A 27,002-nucleotide genomic window follows, 5' to 3' on the forward strand; every position below is an offset into this window, starting at 1 on the left:
GTCTGATGAGACAAAAATAGAGCTTTTTGGTCTAAACTCCACTCGCCGTGTTTGGAGGAAGAAGAAGGATGAGTACAACCCCAAGAACACCATCCCAACTGTGAAGCATGGAGGTGGAAACATCATTCTTTGGGGATGCCTTTCTGCAAAGGGGACAGGATGACTGCACCGTATTGAGAGGAGGATGGATGGGGCCATGTATCGCGAGATCTTGGCCAACAACCTCCTTCCCTCAGTAAGAACATTGAAGATGGGTCGTGGCTGGGTCTTCCAGCATGACAACGACCCGAAACACACAGCCAGGGCAACTAAGGAGTGGCTCCTTAAGAAGCATCTCAAGGTCCTGGAGTGGCCTAGCCAGTCTCCAGACCTGATCCCAATAGAAAATCTTTGGAGGGAGCTGAAAGTCCGTATTGCCCAGCGACAGCCCCGAAACCTGAAGGATCTGGAGAAGGTCTGTATGGAGGAGTGGGCCAAAATCCCTGCTGCAGTGTGTGCAAACCTGGCCAAGACCTACAGGAAACGTATGATCTCTGTAATTGCAAACAAAGGTTTCTGTACCAAATATTAAGTTCTGCTTTTCTGATGTATCAAATACTTATGTCATGCAATAAAATGCAAATTAATTACTTAAAAATCATACAATGTGATTTTCTGGATTTTTGTTTTAGATTCCGTCTCTCACAGTTGAAGTGTACCTATGATAAAAATTACAGACCTCTACATGCTTTGTAAGTAGGAAAACCTGCAAAATTGGCAGTGTATCAAATACTCCCCACTGTATGTATTCACCCCCTTTGCTACGAAGCCCCCAAATAAGATCTGGTGCAACCAATTACTTTCAGAAGTCACATAATTAGTTAAATAAAGTCCACCTGTGTGCAATCTAAGTGTCACATAATCTGTCACATGATCTCAGTATATATACACCTGTTCTGAAAGGCCCCAGAGTGCAACACCACTAAGCAAGGGGCACCACCAAGCAAGCAGCACCATGAAGACCAAGGAGCTCTCCAAACAGGTCAGGGACAAAGTTGTGGAGAAGTACAGATCAGGCTTGGGTTATAAAAAAATATCCGAAAGTTTGAACATCCCACGGAGCACCATTAAATCCATTATTAAAAAATGGAAAGAATATGGCACCACAACAATCCTGTCAAGAGAGGGCCGCCCACCAAAACTCACGGACCAGGCAAGGAGGGCAATAATCAGAGAGGCAACAAAGAGACCAAAGATAACCCTGAAGGAGCTGCAAAACTACACAGCGGAGATTGGAGTATCTGTCCATAAGACCACTTTAAGCCGTACACTCCACAGAGCTGGGCTTTACGGAAGAGTGGCCAGAATAAAGCCATTGCTTAAAGAAAAAAATAAGCAAACACGTTTGGTGTTCGCCTGTGGGAGACTCCCCAAACATATGGAAGATGAGACTAAAATTGAGCTTTTTGGCCATCAAGGAAAACGCTATGTCTGGCGCAAACCAAACACCTCTCATCACACCGAGAACACCATCCCCACAGTGAAGCATGGTGGTGGCAGCATCATGCTGTGGGGATGTTTTTCATTGGCAACTGGGAAACTGGTCAGAATTGAAGGAATGATGGATGGCACTAAATACAGGGAAATTCTTGAGGGAAATCAGTTTCAGTCTTCCAGAGATTTGAGACTGGGACGGAGGTTCACCTTCCAGCAGGACAATGACCATAAGCACACTGCTAAAGCAACACTCGAGTGGTTTAAGGGGAAACATTTAAAAGTCTTGGAATGGCCTAGTCAAAGCCCAGACCTCAATCCAATTGAGAATCTGTTGTATGACTTAACGATTGCTGGTCACCAGCGGAACCCATCCAACTTGAAGGAGCTGGAGCAGTTTTACCTTGAAGAATGGGCAAATATCCCAGTGGCTAGATGTGCCAAGCTTATAGAGACATACCCCAAGAGACTTGCAGCTGTAATTGCTGCAAAAGGTGGCTTATTTCAAGTTTGTTTCACAATAAAAAATATTTTGCATCTTCAAAGTGGTAGGCATGTTGTGTAAATGAAATGATACAACCCCCCCAAAAAATCTATTTTTATTCCAGGTTGTAAGGCAACCAAATAGGAAAAATGCCAAGGGGGTGAATACTTTCGCAAGCCACTGTATACAGTACATACAGTGAGTGGGGGATCTCATGCTAACTATGCATATCTGATCCTGCCGACTACGCCAAATGTACTACTAAGGACAGTTTGAAGATGATCTATGCCACTTTTTTTAAAGGCCTATTATACATACTTAATTTCTATTGGTGGTCCTACTTCAGAAGTTTGATGTTAACTCTGCCCATATCTCTTTAACATTTGAGAATACAGAATCTTCCCTGATCTGTCCAAAGCGAGGTTGCTGCTATCAAATCCTATATTGAATTTCTGCTTATTTCAGAATGTTCATGATTGCCCATTAATTTCATGTTTATGAGACTGAACTTGGTTCCATTAAAAGTTGTTTTGCCTATACTTCTTTGAACAGCCAAATTATGTTAATTTGTACAATAGACAGTTGTACAATATCCCTGTGGTAACCATCTTAGTTCAGATTTAGAACATAATTGCATCTATGTTTACAAAAGTAGGTCCATATCTTTTCACCCCAAGCATATATTGTGCTGCTGCTGCTGTGCTATTGAATTAAACAGTTGGATCTAGGCTGAGCAGAATGCTGCTCCGTTGATGTTTTGGAGGGTTGCTGCTGTTGTTGTTGATGTCTGTTGTTGAGCACTTTGAATAATAATAATTATTATTAGTATTATTTATTTTTTAATAATGGGGGTATATCAGCTTTAATATTGCAGACAGATTGTAACTTCAATTAATGTAATTGTCTGCATCACTTCCAATCCCCCATATGTTTTTTTTCTTCTTGCAAATATACAGTTGAAGTCGGAGGTTTACATACACATACACAGTTTTTCAACCACTCCACAAATGTCTTGTTAACAAACTATAGTTTTGGCAAGTTGGTTAGGACATCTACTTTGTGCATGACACAAGTAATTTTTCCAACCATGTCACACCCTGGCTCTGGGGACTCTATATGTTGAGCCAGGGTGTGTAAATTCTATGTGTTTGTGTTCTATGTGACTTATCTAGTATTCTATTTCTATGTTGGCCAGAGTGGTTCCCAATCAGAGGCAACGAGTGTCAGCTGTTGCTGGTTGTCTCTGATTGGGAGCCATATTTATACAGGCTGTTTTCCCACAATAGTTGTGGGATCTTGTTCCAGTTGGTTTTGTGTTAGTACCGTGGTCTTCACGTATCGTTTGTTGTTTTGTTTATTTTGTGTGTACACTTAATAAAATAAGATGTACGAATCTCACGCTGCGCCTTGGTCTACTCCGTCTAACGATCGTGACAGAAGATCCCACCATACCAGGACCAAGCAGCGTGTCCAGGAGCAGGCAGCCTGGACATGGGAGGAGATATTGGACGGGAAAGGGTCCTGGACTTGGAAGGAGATACAGGCCGGGATGGATCGGCGTCCGTGGGAAGAGACGGTGGAGGCGCGCCGTAGAGAGGAGCAGCGGCGCCAAACGGGTCAACGTCGGACAGGCGAGAGGCAACCCCAAAACATTTTTAGGGGGGGGCACATGGCATGGACGACGGGGCTGCTGGAGGCAGATAAGGGGCGAGTTCAGAAGGCCACCAGGTTACGGGAGCCATTGGTGAGAAGAGGGAAGGAAGTTGTAGAGGCACGGCGAGAGGTACTGAGGTGTATTGCCAGTCCGGCCCGTTCCTGATCCCCGTTTAAGGCCAGTGGTTTGTGTTCCCAGTACGGCCCGGCCTGTTCCTGTCCTTCGCACCAAGCCTACGGTGCGCGTCGCCAGCCCGGCCCGGCCTGTTCCTGCCCCTCGCACCAAGCCTACGGTGCGCGTCGCCAGCCCGGCCCGGCCTGTTCCTGCTCCCCGCACCAAGCGAATGGTGCGCGTCGCCAGCCCGGCCCGGCCTGTTCCTGCTCCCCGCACCAAGCTAAGGGTGCGCGTCGCCAGCCCGGCCCGGCCTGGCCTGTTCCTGCTCCCCGCCCACAATGTTGGCGGCCCTCCCGCACCAAGCTAAGGGTGCGCGTCGCCAGCCCGGTCCGGCCTGTTCCTGCTCCCCGCACCAAGCTAAGGGTGCGCGTCGCCAGCCCGGCCCGGCCTGTTCCTGCCACTCGCACCAAGCCAGGGGTGCGAGTCGTCAGCCCGGCACGGCCCGTTCCTGCTCCACGCACCAAGCCAGGGGTGCGAGTCGTCAGCCCGTGCGGCCCGTTCCTGCTCCACGCACCAAGCCAGGGGTGCGAGTCGTCAGCCCGCCCGGCCTGTTCCTGCTCCCCGCACCAAGTTAATGGTGCGCGTCGCCAGCCCGGCCCGGCCTGTTCCTGCCACTCGCACCAAGCCTACGGTGCGCGTCGCCAGCCCGGCCCGGCCTGTTCCTGCTCCCCGCACCAAGTTAATGGTGCGCGTCGCCAGCCCGGCCAGGCCTGTTCCTGCCACTCGCACCAAGCCTACGGTGAGCGTCGCCAGCCCGGCTCGGCCTGTTCCTGCCACTCGCACCAAGCCTACGGTGCGCGTCGCCAGCCCGGCCCGGCCTGTTCCTGCCACTCGCACCAAGCCTACGGTGCGCGTCGCCAGCCCGGCCCGGCCTGTTCCTGCCACTCGCACCAAGCCTACGGTGCGCGTCGCCAGCCCGGCCCGGCCTGTTCCTTCACTCGCACCAAGCCTACGGTGCGCGTCGCCAGCCCGGCCCGGCCTGTTCCTGCCACTCGCACCAAGCCAGGGGTGCGAGTCGTCAGCCCGGTACGGCCCGTTCCTGCTCCACGCACCAAGCCAGGGGTGCGAGTCGTCAGCCCGGTACGGCCCGTTCCTGCTCCACGCACCAAGCCAGGGGTGCGAGTCGTCAGCCCGGCCCGGCCTGTTCCTGCTCCCCGCACCAAGTTAATGGTGCGCGTCGCCAGCCCGGCCCGGCCTGTTCCTGCCACTCGCACCAAGCCTACGGTGCGCGTCGCCAGCCCGGCCCGGCCTGTTCCTGCCACTCGCACCAAGCCTACGGTGCGCGTCGCCAGCCCGGCTCGGCCTGTTCCTGCCACTCGCACCAAGCCTACGGTGCGCGTCGCCAGCCCGGCCCGGCCTGTTCCTGCCACTCGCACCAAGCCTACGGTGCGCGTCGCCAGCCCGGCCCGGCCTGTTCCTGCCACTCGCACCAAGCCTACGGTGCGCGTCGCCAGCCCGGCTCGGCCTGTTCCTGCCACTCGCACCAAGCCTACGGTGCGCGTCGCCAGCCCGGCCCGGCCTGTTCCTGCCACTCGCACCAAGCCTACGGTACGCGTCGCCAGCCCGGCCCGGCCTGTTCCTGCCACTCGCACCAAGCCTACGGTGCGCGTCGCCAGCCCGGCCTGGCCTGTTCCTGCCACTCGCACCAAGCCTACGGTGCGCGTCGCCAGCCCGGCCAGGCCTGTTCCTGCCACTCGCACCAAGCCAGGGGTGCGAGTCGTCAGCCCGGTACGGCCCGTTCCTGCTCCACGCACCAAGCCAGGGGTGCGAGTCGTCAGCCCGGTAAGGCCCGTTCCTGCTCCACGCACCAAGCCAGGGGTGCGCATCGTCAGCCCGGTACGGCCCGTTCCGGCTCCACGCACCAAGCCAGGGGTGCGCATCGTCAGCCCGGTCCGGCCCGTTGCTGCTCCACGCACCAAGCCAGGGGTGCGCATCGTCAGCCCGGTCCGGCCCGTTCCTGCTCCACGCACCAAGCCAGGGGTGTGCGTCGTCAGTCCGGCACAACCCGTGCCTGGGTCACCGGTGCCTGGTCAGGTACCGGTCAGCTGCTCCACACCGGAGCTTAAGCAATCCGCTCCTACGATGTCCAGTCCAGCTCCAGCCAGCGGGGCCAGACCGGATCAGGGGCGCTACGGGGGGATTGTTGGAGGGTGGTGGGCAAGCCCGGAGCCGGAACCGCCTCCGAGGAGGAATGCCCACCCAGCCCTCCCCTGTTTGGTTTATGTTGAGGCGCGGTCGCAGTCCGCGCCTTTGGGGGTACTGTCACACCCTGGCTCTGGGGACTCTATATGTTGAGCCAGGGTGTGTAAATTCTATGTGTTTGTGTTCTATGTGACTCATCTAGTATTCTATTTCTATGTTGGCCAGAGTGGTTCCCAATCAGAGGCAACGAGTGTCAGCTGTTGCTGGTTGTCTCTGATTGGGAGCCATATTTATACAGGCTGTTTTCCCACGATAGTTGTGGGATCTTGTTCCAGTTGGTTTTGTGTTAGTACCGTGGTCTTCACGTATCGTTTGTTGTTTTGTTTATTTTGTGTGTACACTTAATAAAATAAGATGTACGAATCTCACGCTGCGCCTTGGTCTACTCCGTCTAACGATCGTGACAAACCATTGTTTACAGACAGATTCTTTCACTTATAATTCACTGTATCACAATTCCAGTGGGTCAGAAGTTTACATACACTAAGTTGACTGTGCCTTTAAACAGCTTGGAAAATTCCAGAAAATGATGTCATGGCTTTAGAAGCTTCTGATAGGCTAATTGACATCATTTGAGTCAATTGGAGGTGTACCTGTGGATGTATTTCAAGGCCTACCTTCAAACTCAGTGCCTCTTTGCTTGACATCATGGGAAAATCAAAAGAAATCAGCCAAGACCTTAGAAAAAAAATGGTAGACCTCCACAAGTCTGGTTCATCCTTGGGAGCAATTTCCAAACGCCTGAAGGTACCACGTTCATCTGTACAAACAATAGTACGCAAGTATAAACACCATGGGACCACGCAGCCATCATACCGCTCAGGAAGGAAACACGTTCTGTCTCCTAGAGGTGAACGTACTTTGGTGCGAAAAGTGCAAATCAATCCCAGAACAACAGCAAAGGACCTTGTGAAGATGCTGGAGGAAACAGGTACAAAAGTATCTATAACCACAGTAAAATGAGTCCTATATCGACATAACCTGAAAGGCCGCTCAGCCAGGAAGAAGCCACTGCTCCAAAACCGGCATAAAAAAGCCAGACTACGGTTTGCAACTGCACATGGGGACAAAGATCGTACTTTTTGGATAAATGTCCTGTGGTCTGATGAAACAAAAATAGAACTGTTTGGCCATAATGACCATCGTTGTGTTTGGAGGAAAAATGGGGAAGGGTTGCAAGCCGAAGAACACCATCCCAACCGTGAAGTACGGGGGTGGCAGCATTATGCTGTGGGGTTGCTTTGCTGCAGGAGGGACTGGTGCACTTCACAAAATAGATGGCATCATGAGGAAGGAAAATTATGTGGATATATTGAAGCAACATCTCAAGACATCAGTCAGGAAGTTAAAGTTTGGTCGCAAATGGGTCTTCCAAATGGACAATGACCCAAAGCATACTTCCAAAGTTGTAGCAAAATGGCTTAAGGACAACAAAGTCAAGGTATTGGAGTGGCCATCACAAAGCCCTGACCTCAATCCTATAGAAAATTTGTGGGCAGAACTGAAAAAGCGTGTGCGAGCAAGGAGGCCTACAAACCTGACTCAGTTACACCAGCTCTGTCAGGAGGATGGGCCAAAATTCACCCAACTTATTTTGGGATAAAGTGGTGATCCTAACTGACCTAAGACAGGGAATTTTACTAGGATTAAATGTCAGGAATTGTGAAAAACTGAGTTTAAATGTATTTGGCTAAGGTGAATGTAAACTTCCGACTTCAACTGTACATACACATACAGTGGGGGAAAAAAGTATTTAGTCAGCCACCAATTGTGGAAGTTCTCCCCCTTAAAAAGATGAGAGAGGCCTGTAATTTTCATCATAGGTACACGTCAACTATAACAGACAAATAGAGGGAAAAAAATCCAGAAAATCACATTGTAGGATTTATAATGAATTTATTTGCAAATTATGGTGGAAAATAAGTATTTGTTCAATAACAAAAGTTTCTCAATACTTTGTTATATACCCTTTGTTGGCAATGACACAGGTCAAACGTTTTCTGTAAGTCTTCACAAGGTTTTCACACACTGTTGCTAGTATTTTGGCCCATTCCTCCATGCGGATCTCCTCTAGAGTAGTGATGTTTTGGGGCTGTCGCTGGACAACACAGACTTTCAACTCCCTCCAAAGATTTTCTATGGTGTTGAGATCTGGAGACTGGCTAGGCCACTCCAGGACCTTGAAATGCTTCTTACGAAGCCACTCCTTCGTTGCCCGGGCGGTGTGTTTGGGATCATTGTCATGCTGAAAGACCCAGCCACGTTTCATAAAGAAGAAGTTACAGGTCTGTGAGAACCAGAAATCTTTCTTGTTTGTAGGTGACCAAATACTTATTTTCCACCATAATTTGCAAATAAATTCATTAAAAATCCTACAATGTGATTTTCAGGGAAAAAAAATCTCAATTTGTCTGTCATAGTTGACGTGTACCTATGATGAAAATTACAGGCCTCTCTCATCTTTTTAAGTGGGAGAACTTGCACAATTGGTGGCTGACTCAATACTTTTTTTCTCTACTGTACATATAAATACATATACATACATATATATATACATATCCTTTAAAAAATATATATTTCCCTTTATTACTTTCCAACTTTGATCAAATTAGTTCTTATTGAAGAGTTTCCTCTCTGAAGACGGTGCAGGGAGAACGGTGCTCCAAAATCAGCAGCATCACCGCCCCATCCTATTCTGTGCTCCCTCATTTCCAGTTTCAGCTCAAGTGGCTTGCCCTCAAAGATTGGATGTCTCTGTTTTTCTCAAAGCGACTGATTGTATGTGAAGCCCGAAGGTAGAGGCTAGACACAGCAATTTGGGGACATCCTTTTCAGAAACGATAACAGTTAATGATAATGGAACCTTCGAAGATTACTATAAAACTGTCAGATCTGTTTGGCTCAGTTGTTAAGAGCATGGCGCTAGCAGGCTAGCCACACCAAGGTTGTGGGTTAATTTCCTGCAGGGATCACAGCCACACACATACAGTGGGGAAAAAAAGTATTTAGTCAGCCACCAATTGTGCAAGTTCTCCCACTTAAAAAAATTAGAGAGGCCTGTAATTTTCATCATAGGTACACGTCAACTATGACAGACAAATTGAGAATTTTTTTTTCCAGAAAATCACATTGTAGGATTTTTTAATGAATTTATTTGCAAATTATGGTGGAAAATAAGTATTTGGTCACCTACAAACAAGCAAGATTTCTGGCTCTCACAGACCTGTAACTTCTTCTTTAAGAGGCTCCTCTGTCCTCCACTCGTTACCTGTATTAATGGCACCTGTTTGAACTTGTTATCAGTAAAAAAGACACCTGTCCACAACCTCAAACAGTCACACTCCAAACTCCACTATGGCCAAGACCAAAGAGCTGTCAAAGGACACCAGAAACAAAATTGTAGACCTGCACCAGGCTGGGAAGACTGAATCTGCAATAGGTAAGCAGCTTGGTTTGAAGAAATCAACTGTGGGAGCAATTATTAGGAAATGGAAGACATACAAGACCACTGATAATCTCCCTCGATCTGGGGCTCCACGCAAGATCTCACCCCGTGAGGGTCAAAATGATCACAAGAACGGTGAGCAAAAATCCCAGAACCACACGGGGGACCTAGTGAATGACCTGCAGAGAGCTGGGACCAAAGTAACAAAGCCTACCATCAGTAACACACTACGCCGCCAGGGACTCAAATCCTGCAGTACCAGACGTGTCCCCCTGCTTAAGCCAGTACATGTCCAGGCCCGTCTGAAGTTTGCTAGAGTGCATTTGGATGATCCAGAAGAGGATTGGGAGAATGTCATATGGTCAGATGAAACCAAAATAGAACTTTTTGGTAAAAACTCAACTCGTCGTGTTTGGAGGACAAAGAATGCTGAGTTGCATCCAAAGAACACCATACCTACTGTGAAGCATGGGGGTGGAAACATCATGTTTTGGGGATGTTTTTCTGCAAAGGGACCAGGACGACTGATCCGTGTAAAGGAAAGAATGAATGGGGCCATGTATCATGAGATTTTGAGTGAAAACCTCCTTCCATCAGCAAGGGCATTGAAGATGAAACGTGGCTGGGTCTTTCAGCATGACAATGATCCCAAACACACTGCCCGGGCAACGAAGGAGTGGCTTCGTAAGAAGCATTTCAAGGTCCTGGAGTGGCCTAGCCAGTCTCCAGATCTCAACCCCATAGAAAATCTTTGGAGGGAGTTGAAAGTCTGTGTTGCCCAGCGACAGCCCCAAAACATCACTGCTCTAGAGGAGATCTGCATGGAGGAATGGGCCAAAATACCAGCAACAGTGTGTGAAAACCTTGTGAAGACTTACAGAAAATGTGTAACCTGTGTCATTGCCAACAAAGGGTATATAACAAAGTATTGAGAAACTTTTGTTATTGACCAAATACTTATTTTCCACCATAATTTGCAAATAAATTCATAAAAAATCCTACAATGTGATTTTCTGGATTATTTTTTCTCATTTTGTCTGTCATAGTTGACGTGTACCTATGATGAAAATTACAGGCCTCTCTCATCTTTTTAAGTGGGAGAACTTGCACAATTGGTGGCTGACTAAATACTTTTTTTCCCCACTGTATTAAAAATGCATGCGATCACTGTACTGTAAGTTGCTTTGGAAGTGTCTTCTAAGTGGCATATTTGTATTAGTGTCAGATGGATAAGTATGTTACTCCAGTGTTGCCACAATATATAGTACAGTACAGTCATGTTCCTGTTAATGAGAGAGAAGTCGGACCTCTAACATGGCGCTTCAGGGCAAATTAACTTTCACTTAACCTCATACATGAGTGGCTAATGTATCCGGAATTTCTATTATTAACACTCATCCAGCATTAGAATGTTAAGAAGACAGTATTTATATTTGCGCAATAATTTCTAATGTTTTGTTAGAATTGTTTTATTGTTGCCAGAGGAGGGGTACATTTGGAGTCAATGCAGAGCGAACGCAGGGCTAGTTATTCAAATTGCTTTCTGGGTAATACTGTAGGCTATGTCTCTGGGTCTCAGGGCTGTTCTGTGCCTACCAGCTAGCGCTTAGCTGTAGTCGCTGCCTCTGGCTCTTCAGCCTTATTGGACATTGTCTCTTAGAATCAGACATAGACTCGGCTGCATAACCCTTGTCTCTCCTTCATGCTTGTCGCTAGTGGGGTGAGGGACTGGAGGTGAGCTGGGAGAGTAGAAACAATGTCCTCTCCAAACGTTACTAGAGCAAAAGTTTTATCTCATCTCCACTTCATTGAAACTGCAAGTTCATTGAAATGTTAAATGTATACTGAACAAAAATATAAACGCAACTTGTAAAGTGTTGGTCCCATGTTTCATGAGCTGAAATAGAAGATCCCAGAAATTTTCCATACGCACAAAATTCTTATTTCTTTCAAATTTGTGCACAAATTTGTTTACATCCCTGTTAGTGAGCATTTCTCCTTTGCCAATATAATCTATCCACCTGTGCCACGATCGTCATAATGATTGGACCAAGGTGCAGCGTGATATGCGTACATCTCTTTAATAGTGTACTAGCAACACGATACAAAATACAAAACAACAAAACGAAACGTGACGTCCTCGGTCATGAACACAAACCAACACGGAACAAGATCCCACCAAACACAAGTGCACAACAGGCTGCCTAAGTATGGTTCCCAATCAGAGGCAACAAGCAACAGCTGATTCTCGTTGCCTCTGATTGAGAACCACCCCGGCCAACCTAGAAAACACATGAACTAGAAACTGAACATAGAACACAAAACATAGACCCTACACACCCTGGCTCAACATATAAGAGTCCCCAGAGCCAGGGTGTGACAACCTGACAGGTGTGGCATATCAAGAAGCTGATTAAACAGCATGATCATTACACAGGTGCACCTTGTGCTGGGAACAATAAAAGGCCACAGATATCTCAAGTTTTGAGGGGGCGTGCAATTGGCATGCTGACTGCAGAAATGTAACCACGCCAGCCCAGGACCTCTACATCCGGCTTCTTCACCTGCTGGATCATCTGAGGGTGGTGGGGTTCTGAAGAGTATTTATTTCTGTAATAAAGCCCTTTTGTAGGGACAAACTAATTCTGATTGGCTGGGCCTGGCTCCCCAGTGGGTGGGCCTATGCCCGCCCATGGCTGCGCCCCTGCCCAGTCATGTGAAATCCATAAATTAGGGCCTAATTTATTTACTTCAATTGACTGATTTCCTTCTATGAACTGTAATTCAGCAAAATCAACTACAGAGACATATATTTTTTAGAGCTCTTAATAGTGTTCATTGCAACTGACCCTGGAGCGGTAAGATAAGCAAGCCTTACCTGAGTCAGAATGGCCCATAGGGCAGGAGCCTATCTCCTGTTTCTGTAGTGTGAGGCAGCTTGACATACAGCCCCATAGACAGCAGAGACACCAGGTCCCAAATGTTTTGTCTTTCATATGAAACGACTGGAAATCGAACACCCAACCTTCCAAAAAGAACCAAAAAGGGTTCTTCAAAAGTTATCTTATGGGGACAGCTGGAGAACCCTTTTAGGTTCTAGATAGCACCTTTTTTTCTAAGAGTGTAGAATACCTCATTATAAGCTGTAGACCAGGGTTATTCAACTCTTGCCGTACAAGGTCTGGAGCCTGTGGAACTGGCTTCAAGGTCCAGTGTTGAGTTTTAGGGCTGTAGACCACACTATTCACCAAGAGAGTTTTCATCTGTATTTTTCGTAGCTATCTATTTACCATCACAAACCAATGCTGGCACTAAGCCTGCACTCACCGAGCTGTATAGAGCCATATGCAAAAACGAAAATGCTCATCCAGAGGCAGCGCTCCTAGTGGCCAGTGATTTTAATGCAGGAAAACTGAAGTCCGTTTTACATCATTTCTACCATCAATTCAACTGAGCAACTAGAGGGATGAAAACGCTAGATCACCTTTACTCCACACACAGAGACACATACCAAGCTCTCCCGCGCCCTCCATTTGGCAAATCAGACCATAACTATATCCTCCTGATTCCTGCTTACAAGCAAAAACTTAAACAGGAAGTACCAGTGACGTGCTCAACACGGAAGTGGTCCGATGAAGTGGACGCTAAGCTACAGGACTGTTTCGCTAGCACAGACTGGAATATATTCTGGGATTCATCCGATGGCATTGAGGAGTTTACCACATCAGTCACCGGCTTTATTAATAAGTGCATCGACGGCGTTATCCCCACAGTGTCAATACAGGACTAAGATTGAATCCTACTACACCGGCTTTGACGCTCGTCGGATGGGGCTGCACACTATCCCGGATTACAAAGTGAGACCCAGCCGAGAGCTGCCCAGTGACGCGAGCCTACCAGACGACCTAAATGCCTTCTATGCTCGCTTTGAGGCAAGCAACACTGTACCATGCATGAGAGCACCAGCTGTTCCAGATGACTGTATGATCACGCTCTCCGTAGCCGACGTGAGTAAGACATTTAAAGAGGTTTACATTCACAAGGCCGCAGGGCCAGACGGATTACCAGGACACATTTATATAGAGCTTGCACTGACCAGTTGGCAAGTGTTTTCACTGACATCGTCAACCTCTCTCTGACCCAGTCTGTAATACCTACATGTTTCAATCAAACCACCATAGTCCCTGTGCCTAAGTACGCCAAGGTAACCTGTCTAAATGACTACCGCCTCTGTAGCCATGAAATGCTTTGAAAGGCTGGTCATGGCTCACATCAACACCATCATTCCAGACACCCTGGACCCACTCCAATTCGCATAGCGCCCCAACAGATCCACAGATGACGCAATCTCTATTGCATTCCACACTGCCCTTTCCCACCTGGACAAAAGGAACACCTACGTGAGAATGTTGTTCATTGACTACAGCTCAGCGTTCAACACCATAGTGCCCTCAAAGCTCATCACCAAGCTAAGGACCCTGGGACTAAACACCTCCCTCTGCAACTGGATCCTGGATTTCCTGATGGGATTCCACCAGGTGGTGAGTGTAGGCAACAACACATCCACCATGCTGCCCCTCAACATGGGGACCCCTCAGGTGTACGTGCTGAGTCCCCTCTTGTACACCCTGTTCACCCACGACTGCGTGGCTGCGCACAACCCCAACACCATCATTAAGTTTGCTGATGACACAACGTTGGTAGGCCTGATCACTGACGACTATGAGACAGCCTATAGGGAGGAGGTCAGAGACATGTCAGTGTGGTGCCAGGACAACAACCTCTCCCTCAACGTCGGCAAGACAAAGGAGCTTATCGTGGACTACAGGAAACGGAATCCCGAACACGCCCCCATTCACATCAACAGAGCTATAGTGGAGCGGGTCAAGAGCTTCAAGTTCCTCGGTGTCCACATCAACTAAGGACCTATCATGCTCCAAACACACCAACACAGTCGTGAAGAGGGCACAAAAACGCCCCTCAGGAGGCTAAAAAGATTTGGCATGGGTCCTCAGATCCTCAAAGTTCTACAGATGCACCATTGAAAGCATTTTGACTGGCTGCATCACCGCTTCGTATGGCAACTACTCGGCATCCGACCATAAGGCGCTACAGAGTGAAGTGTGTACGACCCAGTACAGTACAACTCCAACACACACTCACACGCTCTCTCACACACACACACACACACACACACACACACACACACACACACACACACACACACCTACATACACTCACACACATGCATATTGACGCCACACACACCCACACATACACATTGTCACGCTTCACATACGCTGCTGCTACTCTGTTTATTATCTATCCTGATTGCCTAGTCACTTTTACCAGTACCCACATGTACATGCTGTATTACCTCAATTACCTCAACTACCTTGTACACCTGCACATTGACTTGGGACTGGTACTCCTTCTATATAGCCTCGTTATTGTTTTTATTGTTTTACTATTTCCTTTTTTATTTAGCAAATATTTGTCTTACTTTTTAACTGCATTGTTGGGAATGGGCTCATAAGTAAGCATTTCTCTGTAAGGTCTACACCTGTTGTATTCGGCGCATGTGACCAATACAATTTGATTTGATTTGATGTGTGTCTCCCTGCTGCAGATGTACATCACGTTAACAGTGAAGGCCAAGGGGACCAAGCTGGCCAAGCCTGTCCTATCGCTGGGTCTCATATGTCTGGCCTTCCTCACGGGCATCAACAGGGTGGTGGAGTACCGTAACCACTGGTGTGACGTCATCGCCGGATTCATCATCGGAGGGGCCATAGCAGTCTTCATGGTGAGGGAACTCACCATCTTTATACTACAGCCTTCTGTTTAAAGATAGAGGGATCGTTTCTTTGAACGTGTTTGTTACGTATGTGTTACATGCTTATTATATGCTTGTTACATTAACTCTTCATGATGAGGCCCTCTCTGTGGTCACATGTACATACTTTTGACATGTAACATGTTTGAACTCTATACAGTCCATAGTGAAAGTCTACACACCCCTTGCACAGTCTTCACATTTTGCTGCCTTAAATCTAAAAAGGGATTAAGTTAGATTTTTTCTTTACTGATCTACACAATGTACTCCACATTTTCAAAGTGAAAGAAAAGTAATTACTTATACTGGTCCAAGTAAATTTGCCTACATAGGAGAAATTCTGGTCTTGAACTTACCTTGGTGAGATTTCAGGGAATAGAAAAGACTGCTCTATTAATATTTTATACGAGATGAATGCAGAGATAACAATCTGTAGGGGACTATGACACAACGTCCCAAGACTGTCCTAATAACGTCCTCATGGATGTCCCTGGGACTAACCAGGAACTAGACAAAATCTCCATGGGACTATGGCACAACGCCCAAGAACGACCTAAAAACGTCCTCAGCGATGTCCCCAGGATAAATCGGGAACTAGCCAAAACCTCCAGGGGACCATGACACAACGCCCAAGAACGTTCTAAAAACATCCTTGGGGACGTCCCCGGGAAAAAGCAGGAACTACACAAAACCTCCAGGGAACCATGACACAAAGTCCTGACCACTTTAGGCAACCATTTTGTGACATTAACGGGAACGTCCTAACAACTTATTTTTGTTTGCAGGGACAATCCTTTGGGACCATCACACAAAGTCCTAATGACTAGTAAAATAAAAGTCCTGAGAACGTCTTAAAAAGGTCCTGACATGGTCCTCAGTGATGTCCTGGAAACGTACAGTGAACTAGGGAACTAGACAAAGGTCCCTCAGAGAACATTCCCTTGGGACCATCATGCGACGTCACCTTGACCATCATAAAACATCCCCTTGTGGTCATTGAATGTCCCGTGGATAACGTCTTATCAGAACCAAATAGGAACCTTTTCATAACGTTCTCTAACATGCTGACTACACCGGGCGCGATGCGTCCGTGTGTTGTATTTGTCCACCTTCACCAGACTCGATCAGGACACGCAGGTTGAAATATCAAAACGAACTCTGAACCAACTATATTAATTTGGGGATAGACGCAGGTCGAAAAGCATTAAACATTTATGGCAATTTAGAAAGAGGAGTGGGAGGACCCAGTGCACAACTGAGCAAGAGGACAAATACATTAGAGCAGGGTTCTTCAATTCCGGTCCTGGAGGGCCGAAACACCTCTGTTTTTCATCCTCTCCTTCTAATCAGGGGCTAATTCAGACATGGGACACCAGGTGAGTGCAATTAACTACCAGGTAGAAATAAAAAACAGAAGTGTTTCGGCCCTCCAGGACCGGAATTGAAGAACCCTGCATTAGAGTGTCTAGTTTGAGAAACAGACGCAGGTCAAAAAGCATTAAACATTTATGGCAATTTAGCTAGCTAGCTTGCTGTTGCTAGCTAATTTGTCCTGGGATATAAACATTGGGTTGTTATTTTACCTGAAATGCACAAGGTACTCTATTCTGACAATTAATCCACAGATAAAAGGGTAAACCGAGTTTGTTTCTAGTAATCTCTCCTCCTTCAGGCTTCTTCTTTTTCTTTAGACTTTATATGGCGGTTGGCAACAAACTTTAAGGTGCATTACCACCAACTGGACTGGAGTGTGGACCTCAGTTCATCTTTCAATCACCCACGCAGGTATATACTCCTAAAAACCAGTGAGGAGATGGGAGAGGCGGAACTTGCAGCGTGTCAAGAGTCACAAATAGAACCAAGTTCTATTTTAGCGCCTGGCTACGCAGATGGTCGTTGACGCGCACAAGCAGTGTGGATGCAATGATGGAATAACATGTACACTACTGTTCAAAAGTTTGGGGTCACTTAGAAATGTCCTTGTTTTCGAAAGAAAATCATTTTTTTTGTCCATTAAAATAACATCAAATTGATCAGAAATACAGTGTAGAAAGAGGAGTGGGAGGCCCCGGTGCACAACTGAGCAAGAGGACAAATACATTAGAGTGTCTAGTTTGAGAAACAGACGCTTCACAGGTCCTCAACTGGCAGCTTCATTAAATAGTACCCGCAAAACACCAGTCTCAACGTCAACAGTGAAGAGGCGACTCCGGGATGCTGACCTTCTAGGCAGAGTTGCAAAGAAAAAGCCATATCTCAGACTGGCCAATAAAAAGAAAAGTGCTTTTCTTTCGAAAACAAGGACATTTCTAAGTGACCCCCAAACTTTTGAACGGTAGTGTATGTGTACATTTATTTCGCAACGCTCACACATGTAACGCGGGCGGTGTGGTCAGCATGTAATGGACATCAAAATACCTTATTATAATGTTATACGTGACCAAACCAGGACCTGTACTGAACATTCTCTTATGGTCCCGAAGTTAACGTTTTAATATTCCTGGAACGTTCCCAGAATGTGAGTGGGATAACGTCTCGCCAAAACCCTTAAAGGGACCTAATGGCAACTTCGCCGAATGTCCTTAGGACGTCCCCTGTTTTCTGGGTATTGAATACGACCCTGTGTTTGCCTGTGTCCCTTCTCTCTCACCATCTTTTAGAAAATAAGGGCCAGGGATAGCCACAAGATGTAGGATGAAGTTGCCCCTAAACACTGATCTAAGGCCTGTTTTACCATTTCCTCCCAATTATTAATATTAAGACTGTCATAGATTATGCTGATCCTGGATATATTACCTTGATCCTTGTTTAACTATCTACTGTAGATCTGGGTGGAAAACCTGGAAAATCACTGGTCATGGCTCAGTTCTGTTTTCTGTAAGTACATAGAGTAGCCAGCCAAATAACAAAAGTAGCCAGCCAGGGAAAAAATTGCAGGACAAGCTCTATTTTGGTGGCCTCTGGTACATTCGAATGCCTTGAAATACACAGCTAAATTATTGAATAATTTAACAATTTTACCTCCCAGATTGATAAAATGAGTTGTGGTATTGAGTAAAAAGACATTGCTTTACAATTAAAATGACTGAAAATGTATGAATTCAGTGTGTTAGTTGATTTGGATATACTATTTTTAAGTAAGATAACCTTTTTTAACATTAAACCTGTGTTCTCTTGAGATTAAAGTCATATTTACAGTTTTACTGCAATATATTAATTGCCACAATGATGTTTGTTCGTCAAATTACAGTGCATTCGGACAGTATGCAGACCCCTTGACTTTTTCCACATTTTGTTACGTTACAGCCTTATTCTTAAATGGATTATATTGTTTTTTCCCCTCATCAATCTACACACAATACCCCATAATGACAAAGCAAAAACTGGTTTTAGTAATCTATGAAAAATAAAAAACGGAAATATTGCATTGACATAAATATTCATACCCTTTACTCAGTACTTTTTTGAAGCACCTTTAGCAGCGATTACAGCCTCGAGTCTTCTTGGGTATGACGCTACAAGCTTGGCACACCTGTATTTGGGGAGTTTCTCCCATTCTTCTCTGCAGATCCTCTCAAGCTCTGCCAGGTTGGATGGGGAGCGTCGCTTCACAGCTATTGTCAGGTCTCTCCAGAGTTTTTTGCTCTGACATGCACTGTCAACTGTGGGACCTTATATAGACAGGTGTGTGCCTTTCCAAATCATGTCCAATCAATTGAATTTACCACAGGTGGACTCCAATCAAGTTGTAGAAACATTTCAAGTATGATCAATGGAAACAGGATGCACCTGAGCTCAATTTCGAGTCTCATAGCAAAGGGTCTGAATACTTATGTGAATAAGGTATTTATGTTGTTGTTTTTGTTTTATTTGCAAGAATTTCTAAAGACCTGTTTTCGCTTTGTCATTATGGGGTATTGTGTGTAGATTAATGAGAATTTGTTTTTAATTTAATCCATATTAGAATAAGGCTGTAACTCAAGGATGATCAATGGAAACAGGATGCACCTGAGCTCAATTTCGAGTCTCATAGCAATACTTATGTAAATAAGGTATTTCTGTTTTTTATTTTTAATAAATGTACAAAAATATATAATAAAAAAGTTTTTGCTTTGTCATTATGGGGTATTGTATGTAGATTAGAACAAGGCTGTAACGTAACAAAATGTGGAAAAGGTCAAGGGGTTTGAGTACTTTCCGAATGCACTGTATGTATTTTATTGGCTCTGCTGCTGTGGACACTTACGGTAAGGAAACCAACATAATTTTGTAATTTGGGTGAACTATCCCTTTAACAGTTTAGCCTTTCAGTCAATCACTGTGGGTGGGATTGTCAGAGGAGGGGGCAGGATGTTTTTGAGTCACAGAGTTGTTAGGGTTTCAGACCTGTCCCACTGTAGGTGGGACTGAGGGGAAGGCAGTAGATTAGTAATCTAGTCAGAAAAACTACTCTAGTCTACTCTTTCAATTTAATTTATTGTGGCAAAAACCTAAGAAAAAATGTTGTGTTCTTTCAAATAAACATGGATTCCCTGTTGAGAAACAATATAGAGAGGGAGCCATCATTTTGCTGTAATTCTATATTATTTCTCAACAGGGAATCCATGCTTACTTGAAAGAACACAACATGTTTTCTTAGGTTTTAAAAATGCTAACATTTTCAGGGGGAGGACCCTCAGACCCCTCTCCAGATTGTGCACCCACACTTTTATATAAAGTCAGGCACCCATGAATAGACCTACAGGTATGATTCAGTGGAGGCTGCTGAGGGGCGGACGGCTCATAATAATGGCTGGAACGGAGTGAATGGAATGGCATCAAACCATGTGTTTGATGTATTTGACACCATTCCATTCAAAATGCTCCAGCCATTACCGCGAGCCCTTCCTCCCCAATTAAGGTGCCACCAACCTCCTGTGGTATGATTCCTAGTATCCTGATGGCTAATGTCCAAACGCTGGAAAATAATCTTTGTGAACTCGAGTAAGGCTTCAATCACATAGGGACATCAGGGAATGCTGTATCTTTGTTTTTACAGACATGGCTTACAGACAATTCACTCGACTGTGCTTTTCCATTTTCCGTGTGGATCGTATGGTGGCTTCTGGTAAGAGTATGGTGGGAGGTGTATGCTTCCTCATCAACAATTCCTGGTGTACCGAAGTTGAAAACATCTCGAGCTCCTGTTCACCCGACCTGGAGTTTCTGATGCTAAAATGCCGACCCCACTATATGCAAAGGGTATTCACGTGTGTTATTATCACAGCTGTGTACATACCGCTACAAGCAAACATCAAGGCGGCACTTAGTGAACTGTATAAGAACATTAGCCTGCAAGAATCGTCTCACCCGGAAGCAGCCTTTATTGCCGTGGGAGATTTTAATCAAGCTAATTTTATACAAATTATTCCAAAGTATCACCAACATTTATACTGCCCCGCGGTAGGAAACAACGTGCTGGACCATGTGTACGCAAACAGCCTTGACGCGTACAAAGCCATCCCTGCCCCCACTTCGCCCAATCAGATCACATCTCTCTGTTCCAACTCGCCACCTACAAGCAGCAACTCAAGAGGGAGCCATCAACACAGAGAATAGTGAGGCGCTGGACAAAGGAGGCAGACTCGATGCTGCAGGACTGTTTTGAAAATACTGATTGGAATATGCTCAAAGATTCCTCCACCCAGGACTCATCCATCAATATTGAGGAATATGTATCGTCAGTCACAGGCTTCATTAGGAAATGTGTTGATGATGTTGTACCCACAATAGCAATCTGGCCATACCCCAACCAAAAAACCTGGATGAACGTAGAAATCCATACCTTGCTGAGAGCCTGTAGTGCAGCATTCAATGTCAGCAGAACGAACCCCGACGACTCGGTGTCGTGCAATGCGTACAAGGCAAGCAGGTACGAGCTCCGCAAATCCATTAGGCGATGCTATCACGGACTACAAAGGCAAATCCAGCTGTGTGGTGCACACACACATACAGTATATACATTCATGCTACACACACATTACAACTGCTGCTACCAGACTCTTATTTACTATTGCTCATACTGCAGAATTTAAACACTTGCCCCCCAATCCCCCCTCCAGTGATACATGTGTAAATATTGTACTATAAATTGTGCCTTCCTGTATTATACTTATACTAAAATGTATTTTCTATTCTACTCAGCCATTTACTTTATGTTCATATTTGTATTTTCTTACTTCTTATTGTTGTTGCATTGTCGAGAAGGAACCTGCAAGTAAGCATTTCGTTGGACAGTGTATACCATGTGTATCCTGTACATACGACTAATGAAACTTGAAACATGATTGAAGCATGTTGTTGATCAGGCCTACCACTGTTGTGTCGTCAGCAAACTTGATGATTGAGTTGGAGACGAGCGTGGCCACGCAGTCATGGGTGAACAGGGAGTACAGGAGGGGGCTGAGCACGCACCTTTGTGGGGCCCCCATGTTGAGGATCAGCGTGGCGGAGATGTTGTTGCCTACCTTCACCACCTGGGGTCGGCCTGTCAGGAAGTCCAGGACCCAGTTGCACAGGGCGGGGTTCAGACCCAGGGCTCCGAGCTTAGTGATGATCTTGAACAGGGAGTACAGGAGGGGGCTGAGCATGCACCCTTGTGTGGCCCTGTGTTGAGGATCAGCTTGGCGGAAGTGATGTTGCCTACCTTCACCACCTGGGGTCGGCCTGTCAGGAAGTCATGGACCCAGTTGCACAGGGCGGGGTTCAGACCCAGGGTCCCGAGCTTAGTAATGAGCTTGAAGGGCACTATGGTGTTGAAGGTCAGTGTTCAATCAATAAATTATGTTCAATGGTGTTCAATCAAGAAATTGCTAATGAAAAGATTGCGGGAGCTGTTTTGTTAGACTTTGCTGAAAAAACATATATGTTATGGCTTTACGTTCTCTGCTACAGTTGAAGTCAGAAGTTTACATACACCTTAGCCAAATACATTTAAACTCAGTTTTTCACAATTCCTGACATTTAATCCTAGTAAAGATTCCCTGTCTTAGGTCAGTTAGGATCACCACTTTATATTAAGAATGTGAAATGTCAGAATAATAGTAGAGAGAATTATTTATTTCAGCTTTTATTTCTTTCATCACATTCTCAGTGGGTCAGAAGTTTACATACACTCAATTAGTATTTGGTAGCATTGCCTTTAAATTGTTTAACTTGGGTCAAACGTTTCGGGTAGCCTTCCACAAGCTTCCCACAATAAGTTGGGTGAATTTTGGCCCATTCCTCCTGACAGAGCTGGTGTAACTGAGTCAGGTTTGTAGGCCTCCTTGCTCGCACAAGCTTTTTCAGTTCTGCCCAGCCTATCAGAAGCTTCTAAAGCCATGACATCATTTTCTGGAATTTTCCAAGCTGTTTAAAGGCACAGTCAACTTAGTGTATGTAAACTGTGAATTAACAGTGAATTCAAAGTGAAATAATCTGTCTGTAAACAATTGTTGAAAAGATATCTTGTGTCATGCACAAATTAGTTGTCCTAACCGACTTGCCAAACTATAGTTTGTTGAAAAATGAGTTTTAATGACTCCAACCTAAGTGTATGTAAACTTGCAACTTCAACTGTGTATCATGGATCAAGATTTACCTGTCTAACCGAACATAGAGGGTGTTTTTTAACGGAAGCCTCTTCAACATAATCCAGGTAGAGTCGGGCATACCCCAGGGCAGCTGTCAAGCCTCGTACTTGTACCTTTTTTTTTTACTAATGACCTGCCACTGGCACTGAGTAAATCCTGTGTGTCTATGCATGCTGATGACTCAACATTATACACGTCTGCTACCACAGCAAGTGAAATCACTGCAACACTTAACAAAGAGCTGCAGTCAGTTTTAGAATGGGTGGCAAGTAATAAGCTAGCCCTAAATATTTCTAAAACTAAAACCATTGTATTTGGGACAAATCATTAACTAAACCCTAAACCTCAACAAAATCTTGTAATGAGTAATGTGCACGGAGAGCTAACATCAATAACATGCATGTCAATCTCTCCTGGCTCAAAATAGAGTAGTGATTGACTGCATCACTGCTTGTCTTTGTGAGAGATACTGACTTGTTGAATGCACCGAGCTGTCTGTTCAAATGGCTAGCACACAGCTCCGACACCCATGCATACCCAACAAGACATGCCACCAGGGGTCTCTTCACAGCCCCCAAGTCCAGAACGGACTCTGGGAAACACACAGTGCAACATAGAGCCATGACTACATGGAACTTTATTCCACATCAAGTAACTCAAGCAAGCAGTAAAATCAGATTTAAAAAAACAGATAAAACTACACCTCATGGAACAACGCGGAGAGGCACACACACACAAGCAAACATATGCTAACACACACACTCTACACACACGTACATTGTAATGTTGTAATATTGTAGTATTAAATATTTTGTATTGTAAATATGTAGCGGTAGAGTAGTGGTGTAATAATGTGTTGTGTGTTGTACTTTTGTATTTACAATTTTGGGTGATGTAATTGCCTTAATCTTGTTTTGACCTTGGCAGCAGCTAATGGGGATCCATAATAAATACAAATGCAAATCTGTTTTCTTTTATCATATTTTGGACCAGAATGAGGCTCTTTCTCTACTACCTATTGTTCCTGCAGTGAGGATTCAACACCTCCATCAAATGTTTTCATAATTTATTTGCAGATAATCGCTAAAAAACAGTAGTGGTCTACCAGTTTGCATGTGCCACAAAACAATAATTCAGTGGATTTCAACTCATCGTTACCACTTACATTACATGGGACATGTCAATTCACTCACAGGAGACAATGAAGAAGCATCATGCTCTCCTCCCTCCTCCATAAAAATAAATTTGACTTCAGCAAACCACAGCGCACAAAAATAACACCGGTACCAAGAGGTGGGACAGACAGTAGACTGACAAACTACACAAACTAGCAGTCTTCCTGTCATCGCTCGCTTTGTGACTGACAGGCGCCTGTCCTATCAATAGATCACTAGAAGATGCATATCATTCATTCTAGCGGGAGAAGGCTATACTGATAGCAAATTAAAACTTTTAAATGGAAAGAATCCTAGTTAATTTATGAAGTGGAAAAAGTAGCCGGCTTATAATGACTCTGTTATCGGCTATTTAGTCGACGGCCGGCACTTATGGAAAACACTGGGTTTTCCGCCAAGTATGGCTGGATAATTGGCTCAGATGAACGCAGTGGGGCCATGTGGATCTGTTGTGTTTAGACAGGGCAAGTGAGTTAGCTCCTATATGAGTGGGCTCCTTTGATATCTCTGCAATACACTTATTAGTTGGTGTGTCTCTTGCTAGAGTGAGTATGAACACCGTTAGATTTGCTTGAGTTTCTCTGACTTCAAAGCACTAGTCTGTGGATAAATCTTGCTTAATTGGTTGTGCATACATTGGTGTGGATACATGAGTGCTAGGTTGCTGCTCATGACATGTTTATCCTCAACAACTCTAAATTACTACTAGCACAAACGTATCTTCAAAGATCATCCATTTCTGACAGGATAGGTGGAGAGTTTTAGTGAGTCCCTGGGTAGAAGAGAGGTGTGCTAAAGTGCGTCCGAAATGGCACCCTATACCCAATGTATTTTTTTACATGGCCCTGGTCAAAAGTAGTGCACTATGTAGGGAATAGGGAGCTATTTGGGACACACACCTAGTATGACCTAGTTAACGAGACTGAATAGGGAAAGGGGATAGGTGGGAAAGGACCCAGCATGAGATATCTGAGATCAAACCACCGTATCACAGGCGAGCAGGCACACATCACGCATCATCAGCAAGAAAGCACAGTGCCTAACAGAAACAGCAGGGTGCCTGGGCCATGGGGTATAGGTGTGTGTGTGTGTGTGTGTGTGTGTGTGTGTGTGTGTGTGTGTGAGTGTATGAGCGTGTGTGTGTGTGAAAACCGCAGGGTGCCTGGGCCATGGGGTAAAGGTATGTGTGTGCGTGTTTACTTGCATGCATGTCTATGTGTTGTGTGTGTCTGCATGTTTTTTTCCCTAAAGTGTTGTTATAGAGTGAATGAACCTATAACTACAGAATGTTATTTTCTGGATGCAGTCACAACATGTATGTATCTCACGTTAAGGCACATCTGTCTTTTAGATGTCCCCTACTTCTGTCAATGTATGCTTGTGTTATTCACTCTCACATGCTGTGTTCAGTCATGCATGTGTATATAATTTAGTGCCGTGGCGTAACATGACAAATTGCGCACAAACGATTATTACCACATTGCAGTTTCATAACATACCATATCTGAAGCTGAGGCAGGTTTCTATGATGAGTGCTATAGCAACCTGCTGAGATAATGGAAGTATACTGATACATATACTGAAAAGAAGATAATGGAAGTATACTGATACATATACTGAAAATAAGATAATGGAAGCATACTGATACATATACTGAAAAGAAGTACCACATATACGCACAGTTGAAGTCAGAAGTTTACATACACCTTAGCCAAATACATTTAAACTCAGTTTTTCCACAATTCCTGACATTTAATCCTAGTAAAAATTCCCTGTTTTAGGTCAGTTAGGATCACCACTTTATTTTAAGAATGTGAAATGTCAGAATAATAGTAGAGAGAATGATTTATTTCAGCTTTTATTTCTTTCATCACATTCCCAGTGGGTCAGAAGTTTACATACACTCAATTAGTATTTGGTAGCATTGCCTTTAAATTGTTTAACTTGGGTCAAACTTTTCGGGTAGCCTTCCACAAGCTTCCCACAATAAATTGGGTGAGTTTTGGCCCATTCCTCCTGACAGAGCTGGTGTAACTGAGTCAGGTTTGTAGGCCTCCTTGCTCGCACACGCTTTTTCAGTTTTGCCCACACATTTTCTATAGGATTGAGGTCAGGGCTTGGTGATGGCCACTCCAATACCTTGACTTTGTTGTCCTTAAGCCATTTTGCCACAACTTTGGAAGTACGCTTGGGGTCATTGTCCATTTGGAAGACCCATTTGCGACCAAGCTTTAACTTCCTGACTGATGTTTTGAGATGTTGCTTCAATATATCCACATAATTTTCCTTCCTCATGATGCCATCTATTTTGTGAAGTGCACCAGTCCCTCCACAGCATGATGCTGCCTCCCCCATGCTTCACGTTTGGGATGGTGTTCTTCGGCTTGCAAGTTCCCCCCTTTTCCTCCAAACACAACGATGGTCATTATGGCCAAACAGTTCTATTTTTGTTTCATCAGACCAGAGGACATTTCTCCAAAAAGTAAGATCTTTGTCCCCATGTGCAGTTGCAAACTGTTGTCTGGCTTTTTTAAGGCGGTTTTGGAGCAGTGGCTTCTTCGTTGCAGAGCAGCCTTTCAGGTTATGTCAATATAGGACTTGTTTTACTGGGGATATAGATACTTTTGTACCTGTTTCCTCCAGCATCTTCACAAGGTCCTTTGCTGTTGTTCTGGGATTGATTTGATACACCTTCAATTGACTTAAATGATGTCAATTAGCCTATCAGAAGCTTCTAAAACCATGACATCATTTTCTGGAATTTTCCAAGCTGTTTAATGGCTCAGTCAACTTAGTGTATGTAAACTTCTGACCCACTTGAATTGTGATACAGTGAATTATAAGTGAAATAATCTGTCTGTAAACAATTGTTGGAAATATTACTTGTGTCATGCACAAAGTAGATGTCCTATCCGACTTGCCAAAACTATAGTTTGTTAACAAGAC

General features: G+C 45.1%; 1 protein-coding gene across 1 annotated transcript in view; it reads left to right on the forward strand.

Annotated features, from left to right (window-relative positions):
* The window catches only part of LOC121535102 (phospholipid phosphatase-related protein type 5-like), a 104,232-nt gene that overhangs the window by 67,766 nt on the left and 9,464 nt on the right, over positions 1 to 27,002 (forward strand). The window contains exon 4 of the mRNA XM_041841824.2: positions 15,062 to 15,238. Within this exon, the coding sequence (XP_041697758.1) occupies positions 15,062 to 15,238 (177 nt within the window). The remainder of the gene's footprint in view (positions 1 to 15,061; positions 15,239 to 27,002) is intronic.

Source organism: Coregonus clupeaformis, chromosome 21 (assembly GCF_020615455.1).
Source record: "Coregonus clupeaformis isolate EN_2021a chromosome 21, ASM2061545v1, whole genome shotgun sequence".
Classification (NCBI taxonomy): Eukaryota; Metazoa; Chordata; class Actinopteri; order Salmoniformes; family Salmonidae; genus Coregonus; species Coregonus clupeaformis.